The sequence below is a fragment of the Prionailurus viverrinus genome, chromosome D1 (genome assembly GCF_022837055.1).
Source record: "Prionailurus viverrinus isolate Anna chromosome D1, UM_Priviv_1.0, whole genome shotgun sequence".
Classification (NCBI taxonomy): Eukaryota; Metazoa; Chordata; class Mammalia; order Carnivora; family Felidae; genus Prionailurus; species Prionailurus viverrinus.
In genome coordinates, this window is record NC_062570.1 from 73,230,826 (window position 1) to 73,246,793 (window position 15,968).

The 15,968-nt window shown below is 45.2% G+C and overlaps 1 protein-coding gene across 8 annotated transcripts in view; it reads right to left on the minus strand.

Annotated features, from left to right (window-relative positions):
• Positions 1 to 15,968, minus strand: part of PLEKHA7 (pleckstrin homology domain containing A7) — a 224,496-nt gene that overhangs the window by 71,146 nt on the left and 137,382 nt on the right. For all 8 annotated transcript variants that reach the window (XR_007156495.1, XM_047879064.1, XM_047879061.1 and 5 more), the window contains 4 exons: positions 5,736 to 5,847; positions 4,892 to 4,996; positions 2,199 to 2,271; positions 690 to 790 (listed from right to left, as the gene is read on the minus strand). Coding sequence is in view for 7 of the 8 variants with exons in the window: in XM_047879064.1 (XP_047735020.1) it covers positions 690 to 790; positions 2,199 to 2,271; positions 4,892 to 4,996; positions 5,736 to 5,847 (391 nt within the window). In the remaining variant the exon portion in view is untranslated. The remainder of the gene's footprint in view (positions 1 to 689; positions 791 to 2,198; positions 2,272 to 4,891; positions 4,997 to 5,735; positions 5,848 to 15,968) is intronic.

Genomic DNA, 15,968 nt, shown 5'->3' on the forward strand with positions numbered 1-15,968 from the left:
ATGGCCTCAGGATTCCCCAAATTTGGGCCTGACCACCACCTTCCTGGAGCCTCCACACCTGGCTCTGAAGATGCTAGAGGGTGTAAAGGACTGCCATCAATTATCATGGCCGCACTCACTCCACATGGCATGGTGACAAAGTAGAAAGGGGGTTCTACTGTTGAAGGGATTTCCCTTGGGATCCAGAGGGGTTTTTCCGGGATCCAGAAAATAAACCAAATTTGATTCTACTTGCTTTTCAACAAGATAAAGTGGACAAACTCAAAAACCCTTCAACATGAGCCACTGACCCTGAATATAGGTCTTCATAATATAATTGACATAAGTCCATTATGAGGGGCCATCACTTGCACTAAGTGGCTGGATACTAGTTAGACTGGCTTATTACAGTGATAAGAACACATGAGGAGGAACTCATATGCAATCACAGGACTAGTAGTGAGAGGAAAAGAGGGGTCTGAACACTTGAGCAAGGGTGGGGGACTCAAGAAGCTCAGATACAAATGAAAGCACTTGTGATGCTATTCTTGTTTAAAGAATTTATAACTTTGTTAACATGCACCTGAAGTGCTCTAGCTTCTTAACTTCTCCTTTCTCCCCACAGAAAACAACTGCTTTTATGAAGCCATTTTTGGGAACACAAAGTTTCTTAGAGTGGAATTGCTGCACTAGATGGGAAGGGGCAGTACCTTAAAGGAATACTTGCGACTTATACGGTCCTCAGGGGCCACAGGCGAGATCACATAGCTGGGCAGAGGGATGCTCCCAAGGACAGCTTCTTCTCGGCTGTCTTTGAATGGAAAAAAACACATCAGAATAACCTGCTGTGGCACCTTCCTTGGGTTGGTCCATCCCACTGCCCCAGTTCAGGACTCCAAATGTCTTCCCGGGACTACTGCAATTACTGACTGTCCACTCAGGTGCCCCCTGGAGACCTTTGTGCTAATGCTGGAACGACACAGGTGAAACAGACAGAGGCAGAGGCAGGCATGTAAACGTGCTCAGCACCACCTGCTAACTCCTGAAATACGATAGTTTACAAAATGCTGTAGGAACACAGAGGCAGAAGTGGCACACAGTCTGGGGAAGTGGAGAAGGCTTCAGAAGGCAACATTTAAAGTGTTTTAAAGGATGGGGAAGGGCCTTCTGTGAGGAGCAAACCTCACAGGCAAAGTTAGAGCACGTGCAAAACATCCAACCTTCTACATCTATTTTCTTCCTCTTCTAAACCATCTTCATTATAGAGGTAACTTCCTAATGATAGAGTTGGTCCTGTCGCTCTCCTACTCAAAAGCACTTGCTGCCTGCTCACTGGATGCAAAATGAAACCCAACTTCCTCTGCCTGGTGTCACAGCCCTCTTGCATTTTGGTCCTTACTCACATCCTGAGCCTTCTTTCCTAGTATGTCCTGCATGCAAAATTCACTCGGGCCTCACAGGTCTGTCATTCCACCTTCTTCTGCTTCTAGAACTTTATTCAACTTGTCTCCTCTCCTTGAAATGTCCATCTCCCCCATACTCAAAAGCAAAGCTCTACCCATCTTTACAAGCCCAACTCAAATCCCATCTGTTCTAAAAACCCTCCTTAAATTCTCCAATATGGAATTTCTTGCTCCTCCTGAATTGCTTAAGCACACTGAATGCCTTCTAAAGCACCTAACACAGACTAGTCTGTCTTAAAAGTAAACTCTCTCTTCCTCCATGTTTCGAGCCTTACTTCTTTCTCACTATTGCACAGCCCCTAACTCTATGTGCTGGGGCTCCATAAATGTTCATGTGGTCAACTCAACTCACCAGCTGTCCATCCAATATAAATATAGTAGGGGATAGATCCAGACAGCAGGTTACAAAATACAATGATTTATCTCTTCCCACCTCTACAGATTGTGTTAAAGGTATACCTATGTCCTCAAAAGGGTAGAAGCTAAGACAACTCCAGACTTGGAGACCCTAAGTAGCAGACAAACTGGATCCTATTTATTTTAACTCAACAAATGGCACTTCCAGTGCAGGGACTGGTATAAAATGAAGTGACCAACCACCCACATATGTAAAAGTGAACACTTGGGCAAGTAAATAGGTTCTAAATTAGCTCAGGCCACTGGTCCACTCACTGGATTTGAGAACATAACCACCTGTTATCACCTCACCACCCCCTCCAGCACAAAGAGCCCTTGGTGGCCTGAGCTGCAGCTCACCTTTATAGTAAAACAAGCAATAATCGGCAAGCACAAACCACCTCCTTTTCCACAGCCTCATCCCAGAACTGTCCTGCAAAGCAAAGAAAACTACTCAGACAATATGTGAGCACACTACTCCCCCTTCCCAATCATGCACGACATGATGCTGCAACCAAGACTTACCCATATCCACTCTTTCATCCAATAAATTAATGAATTAATGAATTTTTATTGCATGGCCATTTTTTTATAGGACATGAAAATTTAGATTCAATGATGGTTTATCCCAAGGAAGTTTTATGTATGTCCTGGAAACAGATTAATGTAAGTATCCTTCTTTTAGAAAGGAAGATATGGATTCAAAAATACAGTTCTTCCATGAAAGAAATAAGCTTTTGGGGAGCCTGGGTGGCTCAGTCCATTAAGCGTCTGACTTCAGCTCAGGTCACCATCTCAAGGTTCGTGGGTTCGAGTCCCCGTGCCAGGCTTTGTGCTGACAGCTCAGAGCCTAGAGCTGCTTCGGATTCTCTGTCTCCACTCTCTGCCCCTCTCCCACTCGCACTTTGTCTCTCTCTCTCTCAAAAGCAAATAAACATTAAAAATAATAATAATTAGGGGCGCCTGGGTGGCTCAGTCGGTTAAGTGTCCGACTTCGACTCAGGTCATGATCTCGCGGTCCGTGGGTTCGGGCCCCGCGTCGGGCTCTGTGCTGACAGCTCAGAGCCCGGAGCCTGTTTCAGATTCTGTGTCTCCCTCTCTCTCTGACCCTCCCCCGTTCATGCTCTGTCTCTCTCTGTCTCAAAAATAAATAAACGTTAAAAAAAAATTTTTTTTTAAAAACAATAATAGTTAAAAAACAAAAGAAATCAGCTTTTAACAAAAAGGAAGCTATTTATTTACTTGGGTGCTATTCTATAAAAATATTTATGCTGATGAGAAAATTTATTTACATAGTATGGAACAAAGGAATTTAGGTTAGCTAATTAATCATTGAGGCAAAGTTCTCATTTAATGGAGTTCAGTTCTCGATCATAAGGGGCTGATTTTGTCATGGATTTGCCTTCCACTCAGTGTAAAAAGACTTGGATTATCTTGCTATCTAATCGTCTCATACTGTGAATCTATTTTTACTCATCTAAAATCTAAATCAAGGGGCGCCTGGGTGGCTCAGTTGGTTAAGCATCTGACTCTTGGTTTCGGCTCAGGTGATGATCTCACAGTTCATGGGTTGGAGCCCTGTATCAGGATCTGCACTGATAGCACAGAGATTCTCTCGGGATTTTGTCTCCCTCTCTGCCCCGCCCCTACTCATACACATTCTCATGCCCTCTCTCTCTCTCAAAATAAACTTTAAAATAAAATAAAATAAAAATACATTTATTAAAAATATTTTAGGTGATTGTGAAAATTCTAAGAAAACTAGGCCAGAGCAGGAAAATAGTAGTGTTGCAAGGTCCGTTTTCTCCCAAATCTAGGAAAATTCCAGAACTTGCTTTTAGCTGTTAAAACTGTTTTCCTTCTGCAAAAGTTTTCAACAAGTTTAAATTTAAAAAAAAAATAACAAAGTTATTACAGTTTCTAAACCTAAGCACAAGATGAAGTTTGTTCATTCTCTACTTACTAAAGTGCTAAAAACAAATTTAACTTGCTGAATTCATACATTTCTTGGTTATATCTTCTGCACTAACCACATTATCTCTAAGATCTTGCTTTATTTGGAAAACTCCTCTCCATCCTTCCACACCTAGTGCAAATGTCACCTCCTCTGGGAAGCCTTTCAGGACTCCCCCCAAAGAGAGCTACATTCTCTGTGCTGTGTGTCCATAGTACTCCACACAGGTCGCTGTTAGAGTTCCAGCACAGCCACAGTAGGGGCTGGGGAGAAGAATTACTTATAGCCCTTTCCCTCTCCCTCCACATTTCAAAGGAGCATGCTTTTGTTTAATGGGGATGAGGATGCAGATGGGAAAGCCAGGTTACTCAGGTAAAAGAGATGGGCAGAGAGGCAAGGAAAGAGACACAGCCATGAGGGAAAAGGGTACCATTGAGAGAGGTGTCAGCACAGTGTCTGACAGAGGAGGCTGGAGAGCTATGGGAGTTACCAAGGGGAGACTGAGAGAGATAGATTTCAAGGGGACTTTTAGGGATTTCTTCTGTGTGGCGTGCAACATAATGCCCTCCTCTGTCTTCTTGTAGAGCCTTTAGTAAAAATCCACATCATTGCCCTTGGTGTTTGATGTGTGTTTTTCGGATGGTATGATACGTGAGAGACTGAGGGCAATAATAGGACAGGTGAGAGATGTGTCTGTTTGGGGGTGAGGAGGCAATGAGCCGGATTTGGCTGATTTGGAATCTGGGGGGCTAGGGGAGCTAGATATGTGTGCTAGACTAGGGGAGAGGAAAAGATGGGGTTTTTCAGCCAAATGATAACAAAGGCAAGTGCCGGCAGGGGATTGGCAGGAAGGCTAGATTTGTGTGACCCACCCACACTAGTGCTTGGGTCCCAGGGCAGCCAGTAGCACTGGGGGCCCATGTGGTCAAGTGGGTTTGGGGAGGCAAGGTGTAACCACTGAGCAGACAAACCTGCCTCAGATGAACTCAGGAAGAGAGAGCTTATTAGGAGTCTATTTGCAGCTCCCAGGGGCCAGAATAAGGAAGACAATCAGCAAGAGTCATTCCCCTCCCTCACTCTCCCTTCCCAGTCTCCTCACCTGCTTGTGCAGCCACCCCCTCACCACCACTGGAACATTGGGGTTCCTCCGGATGGCCTGGTCCCTCTTCCCAAAGCTGTGGACTTTATTGCTGGACTTCATGATCTAGGAAAAAGCAGACTTGAATTCTAGCAGCAGGGGAAATTATGGAGTCACAAAAAGCACCTGCATGATAAGAGAGCTGCGGGCTCCTCTGCCTTACTCCAAGCAGCAGCACCTTGATCGAAAGAGACTGGAATAGGTGGGCACATGGCCACAGCATTTCAATTAAAAGGCAAATCCAAGACCTAGCAAGCTTCCCATCCAGCTCACAGAGAAAAAAAACATTTAAAGGGATTTTTCAATCAACTTTCACCAGCAGCTATTGGTCCTAATATGTCCTAGTCTTTCTGGAGCAAAGCTACTTTTCAGTCACAAATTTTGCCAATTTCCAGACATCTACCCCTTCCTATCTGGGTTCAGTCCTTAGCGCTCACCCCTTCTCTGCAATGCCGGTTCTCTTCCCTGTTCCTCAATGCTCCCACATCTCACCTTTCCTCAGGACCACCTGTCACAAATCTCACCAGGCAGTCTCTAACATACCTGTGAACAGAGGCACGGCCCTCCCAAGACAAGCCAGAAAAATGAAGAATGCACACGGGGACCTAGGTGTCAATCTTGGTTCTGCCAGCAATCACCTGTTTTCTTGGACAAGTGACATAACCCCAACTGGTTTCCATTTCCTGATCTGTCATTTGGGGAGGATACTTCTTACAAGCCTCCCTCACAAAATAATAGTGACAGTCAGTGGGCATCTGCAAAATAGTAAAGGGTGGAAGGAAGGAATGAGTGGCCAGGAGCTCACCTTGGGGCCAGGTTTGGCTTCCACGGTCGACGTGGTTCCAGCTGTGGATGTTTCACTGACCATGCTGGACGGTCTTTGGTTTCTCTCTTGCTTCGACATATGTGGATGTGGCCTGTGGGAAAACACAGGAAAGTCCAGTAAGTACCAGGCTGCACTGAAAGTGGAATCTGAGATTTATCACAGACAAGAACCAGTTGATATGCCTCAGACAACCCATGACTGATCTTTTGGAGACCACCTGAGTCTAGACTGCATCCAGAAGACCACAATGTCCATGTGCTTCAGGGAGTCTAGAGGATAACAGATGGTCCACCTCCATGGCCTGACAACCCACCAAGGGGCCAAGGCCATCATTCCTGCCTGCTGTCCTAAGGTCCCCACATTTACGCTCTTACTCAGGTTATCTGTGGCAACTGCCCCATCAGATGGGCACCAACAGTTGTACCACTTTTTACACAAACAACCCATACTCCTTACATACACGCGCACACACACCCCTCCATTTCCCTGGCTCCCAAAAGAAGCTATTTATAATTAGTAACAAGAAATCACTTGCGCACACATCCACACCCCTAGATACATACAGAAAATCACTTACATAAACGCCAGTGGGGCTTGCCTCCCAAAATAGATCACTCAACAAAGAGTCCTATTCTAGGAACACTCTTTTACCCCAAAATAGAACCATCAGAGATATTAACCCCTTGTGCCATGCCTGGAAACAGGAAGCAATGAGACATGCCTGGGTCCCCAATGAAAATCCCCCTCAATGCATCCCCAACAGCACCGAGTGACACCATGTTTCCCATCGAGAAGCTCCACCTGCCCTGGGAGAGCCAGATCTCTGGGAACATCTCCATATGACATTCAAGAGACACTACAGAGAACCCTTCTCACCTGCCTCCACAGATCCCCAGCATTTGCCAGAGTCTTTCAAAGCCCAGGTAGCAGCAAATGCCTGCAACAAATTCAATGCCTATCCTCAAACAGCTTGATGCCTGCTTCCCAAACTCTAACTCCAGGATCAGCAAGCCGTCCTCAAAGCGTACGTCTCATTGTTCTGTGGCTGGGTTCTCTACAGGCAACAGGACCCAGGCAGCTGCAGTAAACTGAGGCTCTCTTCCCTGAGGAGCGGAGACAATCTGACTTGAAGGCCGGGGCTAGGAGCCTGATAGGAAGGAGGATCCAGACAGGATGCAGTGAGGAAGCAGCCCTCTGGGTGTCCGTTCACCAGGCTCACTTTTACACAGGTGCCACCAGGGAAAGTCCTAGTTTCCACCTTGGAGATGTGCTGCCTCCTTCAAAACCATTACTGCTCAAAGGATAAGTGATCCTTCCTGCGCCCCAAGACAGAGCCCCAAAACCCTGCACCTCTACTTCTTCACAGAAGTAGCCGTAACCACCGTGCTCTCCACACTGTGCCAGCGGCAGGACCACTGCAGTGGGACTGGCTTTCCAAAGGGCTGAGCTCTGCCGGATGCTTGGCAGCTCGGGGTGCAAGTCCCACCAGGCAGAAAGATCACTGGCTCCTTATCCGCTCAGGCACTCACCCCAGATTCCCCGCCCCCGGCCTCCATCTCAGCCAGACTTTTGTTACTGCTCCCCACTCAGAGAATGTCACCGCACTCAGCTCACTGCTGGCAGAGGCTGCATGCAGCAAAAAGATAATCGTCAACCGGGGGTGAGAAGGGCCCTGAGAGGCTGCCTTGTCCAGTCCCTGCCTCCAGGCAGAACTATGCCCAAAACGTCGGCCTGGAACCTAGTCTGCCTGACTTTCAAATGTCCAGAGGTTGAGACAAAGATGACTTCTCAGGTTGCATCAGTTACGGCAGTTGTATCTTGGAGCCAGAATTCAGGACACAAAGTCCGACAATATTTGTTTGAGATTTTACCAAGTTTAATTTGCTCCCACTTAAAATACTGATAGAGGATTATTATAGAATATTTGGGAAATATAAGAAAAAAAGTTAAACATGGCACAAAAACAGACACACAGACCAATGGAATAGAAGAAACCCCAGAACTAGACCCACAAACGTATGGCCAACTCATCTTTGACAAAGCAGGAAAGAACATCCAATGGAAAAAAGACAGCCTCTTTAACAAATGGTGCTGGGAGAACTGGACAGCAACATGCAGAAGGTTGAAACTAGACCACTTTCTCACACCATTCACAAAAATAAACTCAAAATGGATAAAAGACCTAAATGTGAGACAGGAAACCATCAAAACCTTAGAGGAGAAAGCAGGAAAAGACCTCTCTGACCTCAGCCGTAGCAATCTCTTACTCGACACATCCCCAAAGGCAAGGGAATTAAAAGCAAAAGTGAATTACTGGGACCTTATGAAGATAAAAAGCTTCTGCACAGCAAAGGAAACAACCAACAAAACTAAAAGGCAACCAACGGAATGGGAAAAGATATTCGCAAATGACATATCGGACAAAGGGCTAGTATCCAAAATCTATAAAGAGCTCACCAAACTCCACACCCGAAAAACAAATAACCCAGTGAAGAAATGGGCAGAAAACATGAATAGACACTTCTCTAAAGAAGACATCCGGATGGCCAACAGGCACATGAAAAGATGTTCAGCGTCGCTCCTTATCAGGGAAATACAAATCAAAACCACACTCAGGTATCACCTCACGCCAGTCAGAGTGGCCAAAATGAACGAATCAGGAGACTATAGATGCTGGAGAGGATGTGGAGAAACGGGAACCCTCTTGCACTGTTGGTGGGAATGCAAATTGGTGCAGCTGCTCTGGAAAGCAGTGTGGAGGTTCCTCAGAAAATTAAAAATAGACCTACCCTATGACACAGCAATAGCACTGCTAGGAATTTATCCAAGGGATACAGGAGCACTGATGCATAGGGCCACTTGTACCCCAATGTTCATAGCAGCACTCTCAACAATAGCCAAATGATGGAAAGAGCCTAAATGTCCATCAACTGATGAATGGATAAAGAAATTGTGGTTTATATACACAATGGAATACTACGTGGCAATGAGAAAAAATGAAATATGGCCTTTTGTAGCAACGTGGATGGAACTGGAGAGTGTGATGCTAAGTGAAATAAGCCATACAGAGAAAGACAGATACCATATGTTTTCACTCTTATGTGGATCCTGAGAAACTTAACAGGAACCCATGGGGGAGGGGAAGGAAAAAAAAAAAAAAAAGAGGTTAGAGTGGGAGAGAGCCAAAGCATAAGAGACTGTTAAAAACTGAGAACAAACTGAGGGTTGATGGGGGGTGGGAGGGAGGGGAGGGTGGGTGATGGGTATTGAGGAGGGCACCTTTTGGGATGAGCACTGGGTGTTTTATGGAAACCAATTTGTCAATAAATTTCATATATATATATATATAAAAAAAAAGAAAGAGTGATAGAGATGTGAAGAATTAAAACCACCAGAAACATTAAAAACCAACAATACAAAAAAAATAAATAAATAAAATAAAATTGTAAAGTGCACAAATGGAACTTTGCTTATACTTAACTTCACATGCACTTTGGAGCTACTGCAGTTGACATAAACTCAACTAAAGCAAGGGGTCCAGAATAAATCCATCACATTCTGATACTCTCTGTGCCTAAACTCCCAAGGGGAAGGAAGTGGAAAATACAAAAGCAAACGATGGTCAGTTGTCTCAACTTTTACCCCTGAGGATAAAAACATAAGCCTATATTTGCAGGGGAATTTGCATTTGGCAGAGGGCTGCAGGTGCATGATTTCCTTTTAACCTGTATAACAGCGCTGTGTGACAGCAGAGTGTTAATATTCTCCTTCTGTAGATGAGGACAGTTCTGTGATTTGACTACTTGTTTAATGGTCACCAAACTTTAAATGAACTCTCAAACTGGGGAGTTGGTTAGAAATTCAGATTATAAGGTTCTATCTCAGAAATTTGGACTTAATAAAATGTGGGATGGGGCTCACAAATCGGTATTTTGAACAACCTAGATGGCCCGCTGATAACATTGCCTCAGCCTGATACTCTTCGTACCATGAAAAATCAAAGGATGATTTTTAGAACTCATGCATACAAATAAATCCTATTTTTTCAAAAAAAAAAAAAAAGAAAAGAAAAAAAGCTAAACAAAAAGAAAAAAAATTACCATAGTCTGGCTACCCAAAGGAAAACCATTTTTAACAGTTGGTATATATACTTCCATTCTTTTTTATACATCTGGGTTTTGGGGGGTAGGGGAGAGAAGAGTGTTTTTTTCTTTTTATATAACTGTGATCACACTGTGTTTATGATTTCGCATTTTGATTTTTAAAACATAATGTAAACATTTTCTCCATTATTTTAAAAACATCCACATCACTTTATTTTTTTCTTTATTTTTATTTCTTTTTAAATAAACTCTATGCCCAACATAAGGCTTGAACTCACAACCCCGAGATCAAGAGTCATATGCTCCTCCTCTGTGAGACAAAGGAAAGACTATCTGGATGTGTGACTGGTCCAGAAAATCCAGGATGGACAGCCATTTGCACAACTTCTGTACAATCTTGAGCTCTGACTCTAATCACCTTCTGCTTTCTAGTCTCATGTCCCCAATCCCATGCGGGGATGCTGGCTGGCCAGGAAGCTCCTCCAGACAACATTGCTGTCCTACAGACTTGGGTGGATGAGGAAAGGGTTACAATCACCACCTAGGAAGCCAATTATGAACAGATTTCAGCTGGAGAAGGACTGGCTGTGGTCCCAACACTGAACATTAGTGAGGGACAGTGGACCACAGTGGGGGGGCGGGGGGGAGGGCAGAGTATAAGAGGAGGAGAAGGAAAACCACGAAGACAATTCCATTCCTCATTCTATAGAGACCTCTACTCAGCCACACTCAGAGAAAGCTGGCTTATTAGGAGAAATAGCCCAAACTAAATCTGCCCCAGAGAGGGAACCATGTTGTCTCTATAAACAGTATCTTCATCAGGGCTCTCCATGGGCAGGGACAGCTCCCAGCTGGAGCAACAGTCTCCATCTCTAGCTGGCAGTCCCTGACCTTGCTCTCTGAAAGAACAAGGTGCACACAGCTACTCACTCAGTCAAGTGGCAAGATCTGCCTTCAGAGGATGTTCCTCTGAATCTCCTCAGTGTTGCTAATGATCTCCCGGGTCTCCTCCAAGGGTGAATATGACTTTTGGAAATAATTAGATGTTATCTGGAATTACAACTAGTTAAAAAGAAAAAAAGAAAACAAAAACAGGTGGTGGTCATGCTTGGGACACCATTTGGTACCCAAAAACAAGGATATAAAAAAGTCTTGGGGTGCCTGGGTGGCTTAGTCTGACACTTGGTTTCGTCTTAGGTAATGACCTCACAGTTCATGAGTTTGAGCCCTGCATCAGGCTCTGCACTGGCAGCACAGAGCCTGTTTGGGATTCTCTCTCTCCTTCTCTCTCTGCCCCTGCTCCCCACCCCCTCTAAAAATAAATAAACTTTTTAAAAAAGTCTCAAAAACAATTTTCTGACTTGGCTGAAAAGCTGGCTCTGATGGAAAGTTCTGGAGGTTGTTTACCACACTGTTTTGAGAAGTGGGAATATAAATAGTGTTATGTGTATAGCCTCCTGAAGAGAGATACTAAAAGAATCACCTTATAGGTGTGTTCCCCACTTAAAAGCCTGGTGGGGCAGACACTGACTTGTCCTCAATTCCTCAGACTGAGGTATCTCCTGACAGGTTTCACTCAAGAACCATCCCCTCCCCCAGAGAAGAGCCTGTGCCCCTGAGCTGAGCCGTTGTGAAAGGTGGTTCAGTTAACAGCATGCCCTCAGGCACATGAGTCACACAGATCCCAAGAGAGGAGACCGAAAAACCTGCACACGCTATGGGAAGACAGACTCTTGGTGTCATTAAATAAAATCTATTAACTTAAAAGCCTGTTTGCCAGGTTTCTGTACTATCTGGATTCCCAAAGTACAGTGGAACGATCTGAACAAAGACATCTCTTTCCTTGGCTTGGGCTACATGAATGCTGATTATTTTGCTGGAGGGGTGTGGGCTGAAGTTCAAAACAGTGAGCTAGAGTCTTAACTGCCTCTCAGCTGAAATGAACAAAAAAAGAAGTTAGGACTAGACAAAAATCAGTCCGGAGAAAGCCAGTAGGAAAGTGACTTCATTCTACTCCAAACTTCCTCAAGGATGTGTCAAGTGAGCCTGGACAGGAAATCACTTTCTATGTCCCTCAATTTCCCCCTTTATAAAAGGAACTGCTTCTGCTACCTGCACATCCAGGAGTAAATGCATAGAACACTGACAGATGTAGTAAGAGGGAGGTTATGAATTCAGAATTTTTTTTTCTGTTGGGTCTGAATTTAGGTGAGTTTGGTTAGTGGGATCCTTGGCTGCCTCTTGGTTAACATTATGAATAGGAGCAAGCTAAAGTGGGATCACAGCAAGACCCTTTTCTACCCTATTGCTGTCATAATAAGTATGTCACCAAGCCAAGAATCACCAACCCTTAATGTGAGTACACAAAGTCAAGCAAGCAGAGGGACGGAGCTGTACTTGCCCACCACCTACTGTGTGCCAGGCAGTTAGACTACATTATTGCACTTAACCCTGAAAAGCCAGTTTTACCATCTCCATTTTGCAGGTGAGGTAAACTGAGGCTAAGACAGATTAATAACTTGCCCAAGACAGAAGCTGGACTCCAAAACTTGGTCTTCACAAGAGACACCATCCCATGGCAAGTCCCAGGGTCTGATAGAAGCAGGCTTTTGCTCTTCTCAGCCCCAAGGACCAATCCCCAAACTAAGAGGATCCTGGAGTGGTGGAAAGCCCAGGAGCCCGGAATAATTGGGTCTCAACAAAGCTCCGCAGCTTAGTCACTCCTCCACAAGTCACATCATTTCTCTGGGCCTCAGTTTCCATTTTTACAAAATAGGGTGAAAACTACTCTCATCTCACAAGGTGGTTGTGCGGAGTGAAAGAACATCTTAAAAACTATGAACGCAGCACTAAATGAAAAGCACCGCCGTGGCTTTACCAGTGGACACACCAGAATTTAAATCTCAGGTACATTCTATTTTTATTTCCAAGGCACTTCTCTCCAGAAAATTCAAAGTGCCAAACAATTAACTTCTAAACAATCATTTCCTATAAACACCTCTATGAGCACCTTATCCACGTGGGGCTCCTTTAAAGTACAATAAACTTGTGGGGAACTGGGCTCCTATTCTTTCCCCAGGAGGTTAAAAAGCTATTGGGAACTGGGAATCCTTTATTGAGAAGATGTTATTAGATGTCACTTGTATCCCATCAATTCTTTGGGGGGAAAATAGGTCCCCAAATTCATGTTCTGTCCTCAAGTATTCCACACAGAGAGCTCAGCTAAAATTAATGCTATGACAGCAGGGTGTATGAGAAGAGGCATACTCACTAACAACCAGCAAATTTTTTAAAGTGCTCACACCCACCACCTAAGGAGTTTGGGGAAAGCAATGCACAATGAAAAGCAGTAATAAAAGAAAGTTCTTGTCCCAAGCAGGCAGACACCTCCACACCCCCTCTTCTCAGAGAAAGAGACACACACAGACCGCCAACGCTCACTGTATACTCCCAACACCCTGGGGGAGGCTGTCTGACACGGGTTTTCATTCAGCAACTGTGGCCTTGTTACTCAACTATGGCTTTCTGTGTTCTTTCCCCTCCCCGCAACTCCCCTCTGGAACACACCCTCATCCCACCCCACCTCAGGAGCTGGAAACCAGCCCAAAGAGCACCCCTCACCTGGCATGAAAATAACCTAGTGAGCCTCATGGGCTCCCCTCCCCATCCCCAAACCCAAACACTGTTCTGAACTCAGTCTGAGTCCTGCTCAGCCGTGTGACCTTGGACCAGTTTCTTGGGCTGTCTACTGTCCAGGTTCCATGCTTCTATCTGTGCTGGGGAAGAACCAGACCTTGACCTCTACTGTTCCTTCCACTTTTGCTTTGCTATTTCAGAGATACTAAAATTCTAACCCAAGACACTTATAAGCCCTCCTCTAGCCTGTATCAGCTTCTCTTGGTTTACCAGGCAGCCACGACCCTCACTAGAAAACAGCCCTTTCTAATGGAGATCTGGGCACTTTCCAGACTCGGGAAATAAAAGAGGAGGACAAGAAGGTACTTGCGGGAAGAAACAAAATGACTGTTTGCAAGCAGCAGCTTACCCTCCACACACAGCCAAGCCACCACTGCAGCATTTTCATCCCGCATAGACAGAGCCTGAGATGTGACTGCTGCCTGGTAATGACTGCATCCCCGGTGCTAATGCCCTTGGGAACATCGACACCAAAAGCCAAGTCAAAAACCAGGTGTCTGAATGAACTAAGAACGCCATCACCACCTCTTCCCCTACCTGTGACTGTCACAAATGCCGACTCCTAGACCAGGAAGGAAAACTGAACAGTCAAGTTTCTGCATCTGCTTGCCAGGTGTTTCCATTTTTCATCATTTTTTTCTGCTGCCATGGCAACCAAATGCAACAGGCAAAGCTAGCCCAAGACTGCCACTCTGGAGAGACAAGGTGCTGGTTATCTCAACCACACAGTCCGGGGCTCAGCAGATGAACAACAGGACAGACTCCTCCAAGCTCAGAGTTGTAGTGTGCCCCCACCCTTATCCTATGCTCTTTATCTCTCACTGCAAATTCTTACCAACTTGAAACCGGAGGAACAGGAGTCAGCCTCTCGTCTCCTAGCAGCAGGAGATAGCCCACCCCCAGTCCCACAGTCTGCACATGCCTTGAAGAGTCTTGCCCTGCAACTGCAAAATGAACCACTGAAGGTAATTCTTACCTTCAGCAAGATATCTTTAGGAGTGGTATCCTCCAAACACCACTCATGACATTCCAGGCAATTCCAACTTACGGTTTCTTTTCCAAACAATCCAATGAGAAAACAGGGGGCTGCTCAGACTCCAATGGAAGGAACAAGCTAACCTCACTAGGATGCCAGGAGAAGCAGGCCAGGCACGGGTCCCCTTGGGGTTAAGGAATCTGGGAGATCTGGGGTGCCTTACAGCTGGCTTCTGAGCGTGGCAGCAGGCTTCTGAACTTCCAGAGCACATACTCTCTCTCAACTAGGCCCCACCTCAACATCAAACGCTTGACAGAGCCTGGGGATCAGTGTACACAGCCTGCTGTCAGTCAGCTGCCAGCGTCACGGCTCCGGAATGCTTCTCTCCTTTTCCCCAAGAGCTGCGGAGGCGGCTGTCAGCGGCTTCCTGGACAGCCCGGCTCTGAGGAGAAAATGCTCCTGTGCATAGCACCAACCACCAGAACCGCAGCCTGGAAGTTCCTTGTGCCAAGGCTATCTCTTTAGGAGGGCTCCCGCCTGTGTCCCGTGAAGCTACAAAGGCCAACCACAAGCTCCAATTCAAGAAAACCACAGAGAATCAGGAAAAGAGACTGAAGAGGAGGAGCTCAAATGCTCCAATCACTGGAAATGAGGCCCTGTAGAAAGGCTTGAGAACATTTTCTGGAGAAGAGACTACTAAGGAGGGCTGGCGTCTTTCAAGCAAGCATGAAGTTATAAGATCAAATGTCATTACTGCAGATACAATTAAAATCTCTAGCCTATTTGGCACACCAACACTTAAGTACAGCCAAGGAAGAGGACTATCTCTTGAAAACCACTCAAATGAGAGGCAGTATTGGAGTGGTTGGAGGCACAGCATCTGGGGCCAAACCATTTGGATTCAAATCCTAACTGACATTTACTAGCTGTGTGACTTTTGGCAAGACTCTTAACCTCTCTGTGCCTCAGTATCCATGACTATAATGGTATCTTCCTCATAAGACTGTTGTGGAAATGTACTTAGAAATGTACCTGGCAATGCAGCTGCTCTGGAAAAGTGTGGAGGTTCCTCAAAAAATTAAAAATAGACCTACCCTATGACCTAGCAGTAGCACTGCTAGGAATTTACCCACGGGATACAGGAGTACTGATGCATAGGGGCACCTGTACCCCAATGTTTATAGCAGCACTCTCAACAATAGCCAAATTATGAAAAGAGCCTAAATGTCCATCAACTGATGAATGGATAAAGAAATTGTGGGTTATATACACAATGGAGTACTACGTGGCAATGAGAAAGAATGAAATCTGGCCCTTTGTAGCAACGTGGGTGGAAATGGAGAGTATTATGTTAAGTGAAATAAGCCATACAGAGAAAGACAGATACCATATGGTTTCACTCTTATGTGGATCCTGAGAAACTTAACAGAAACCCAT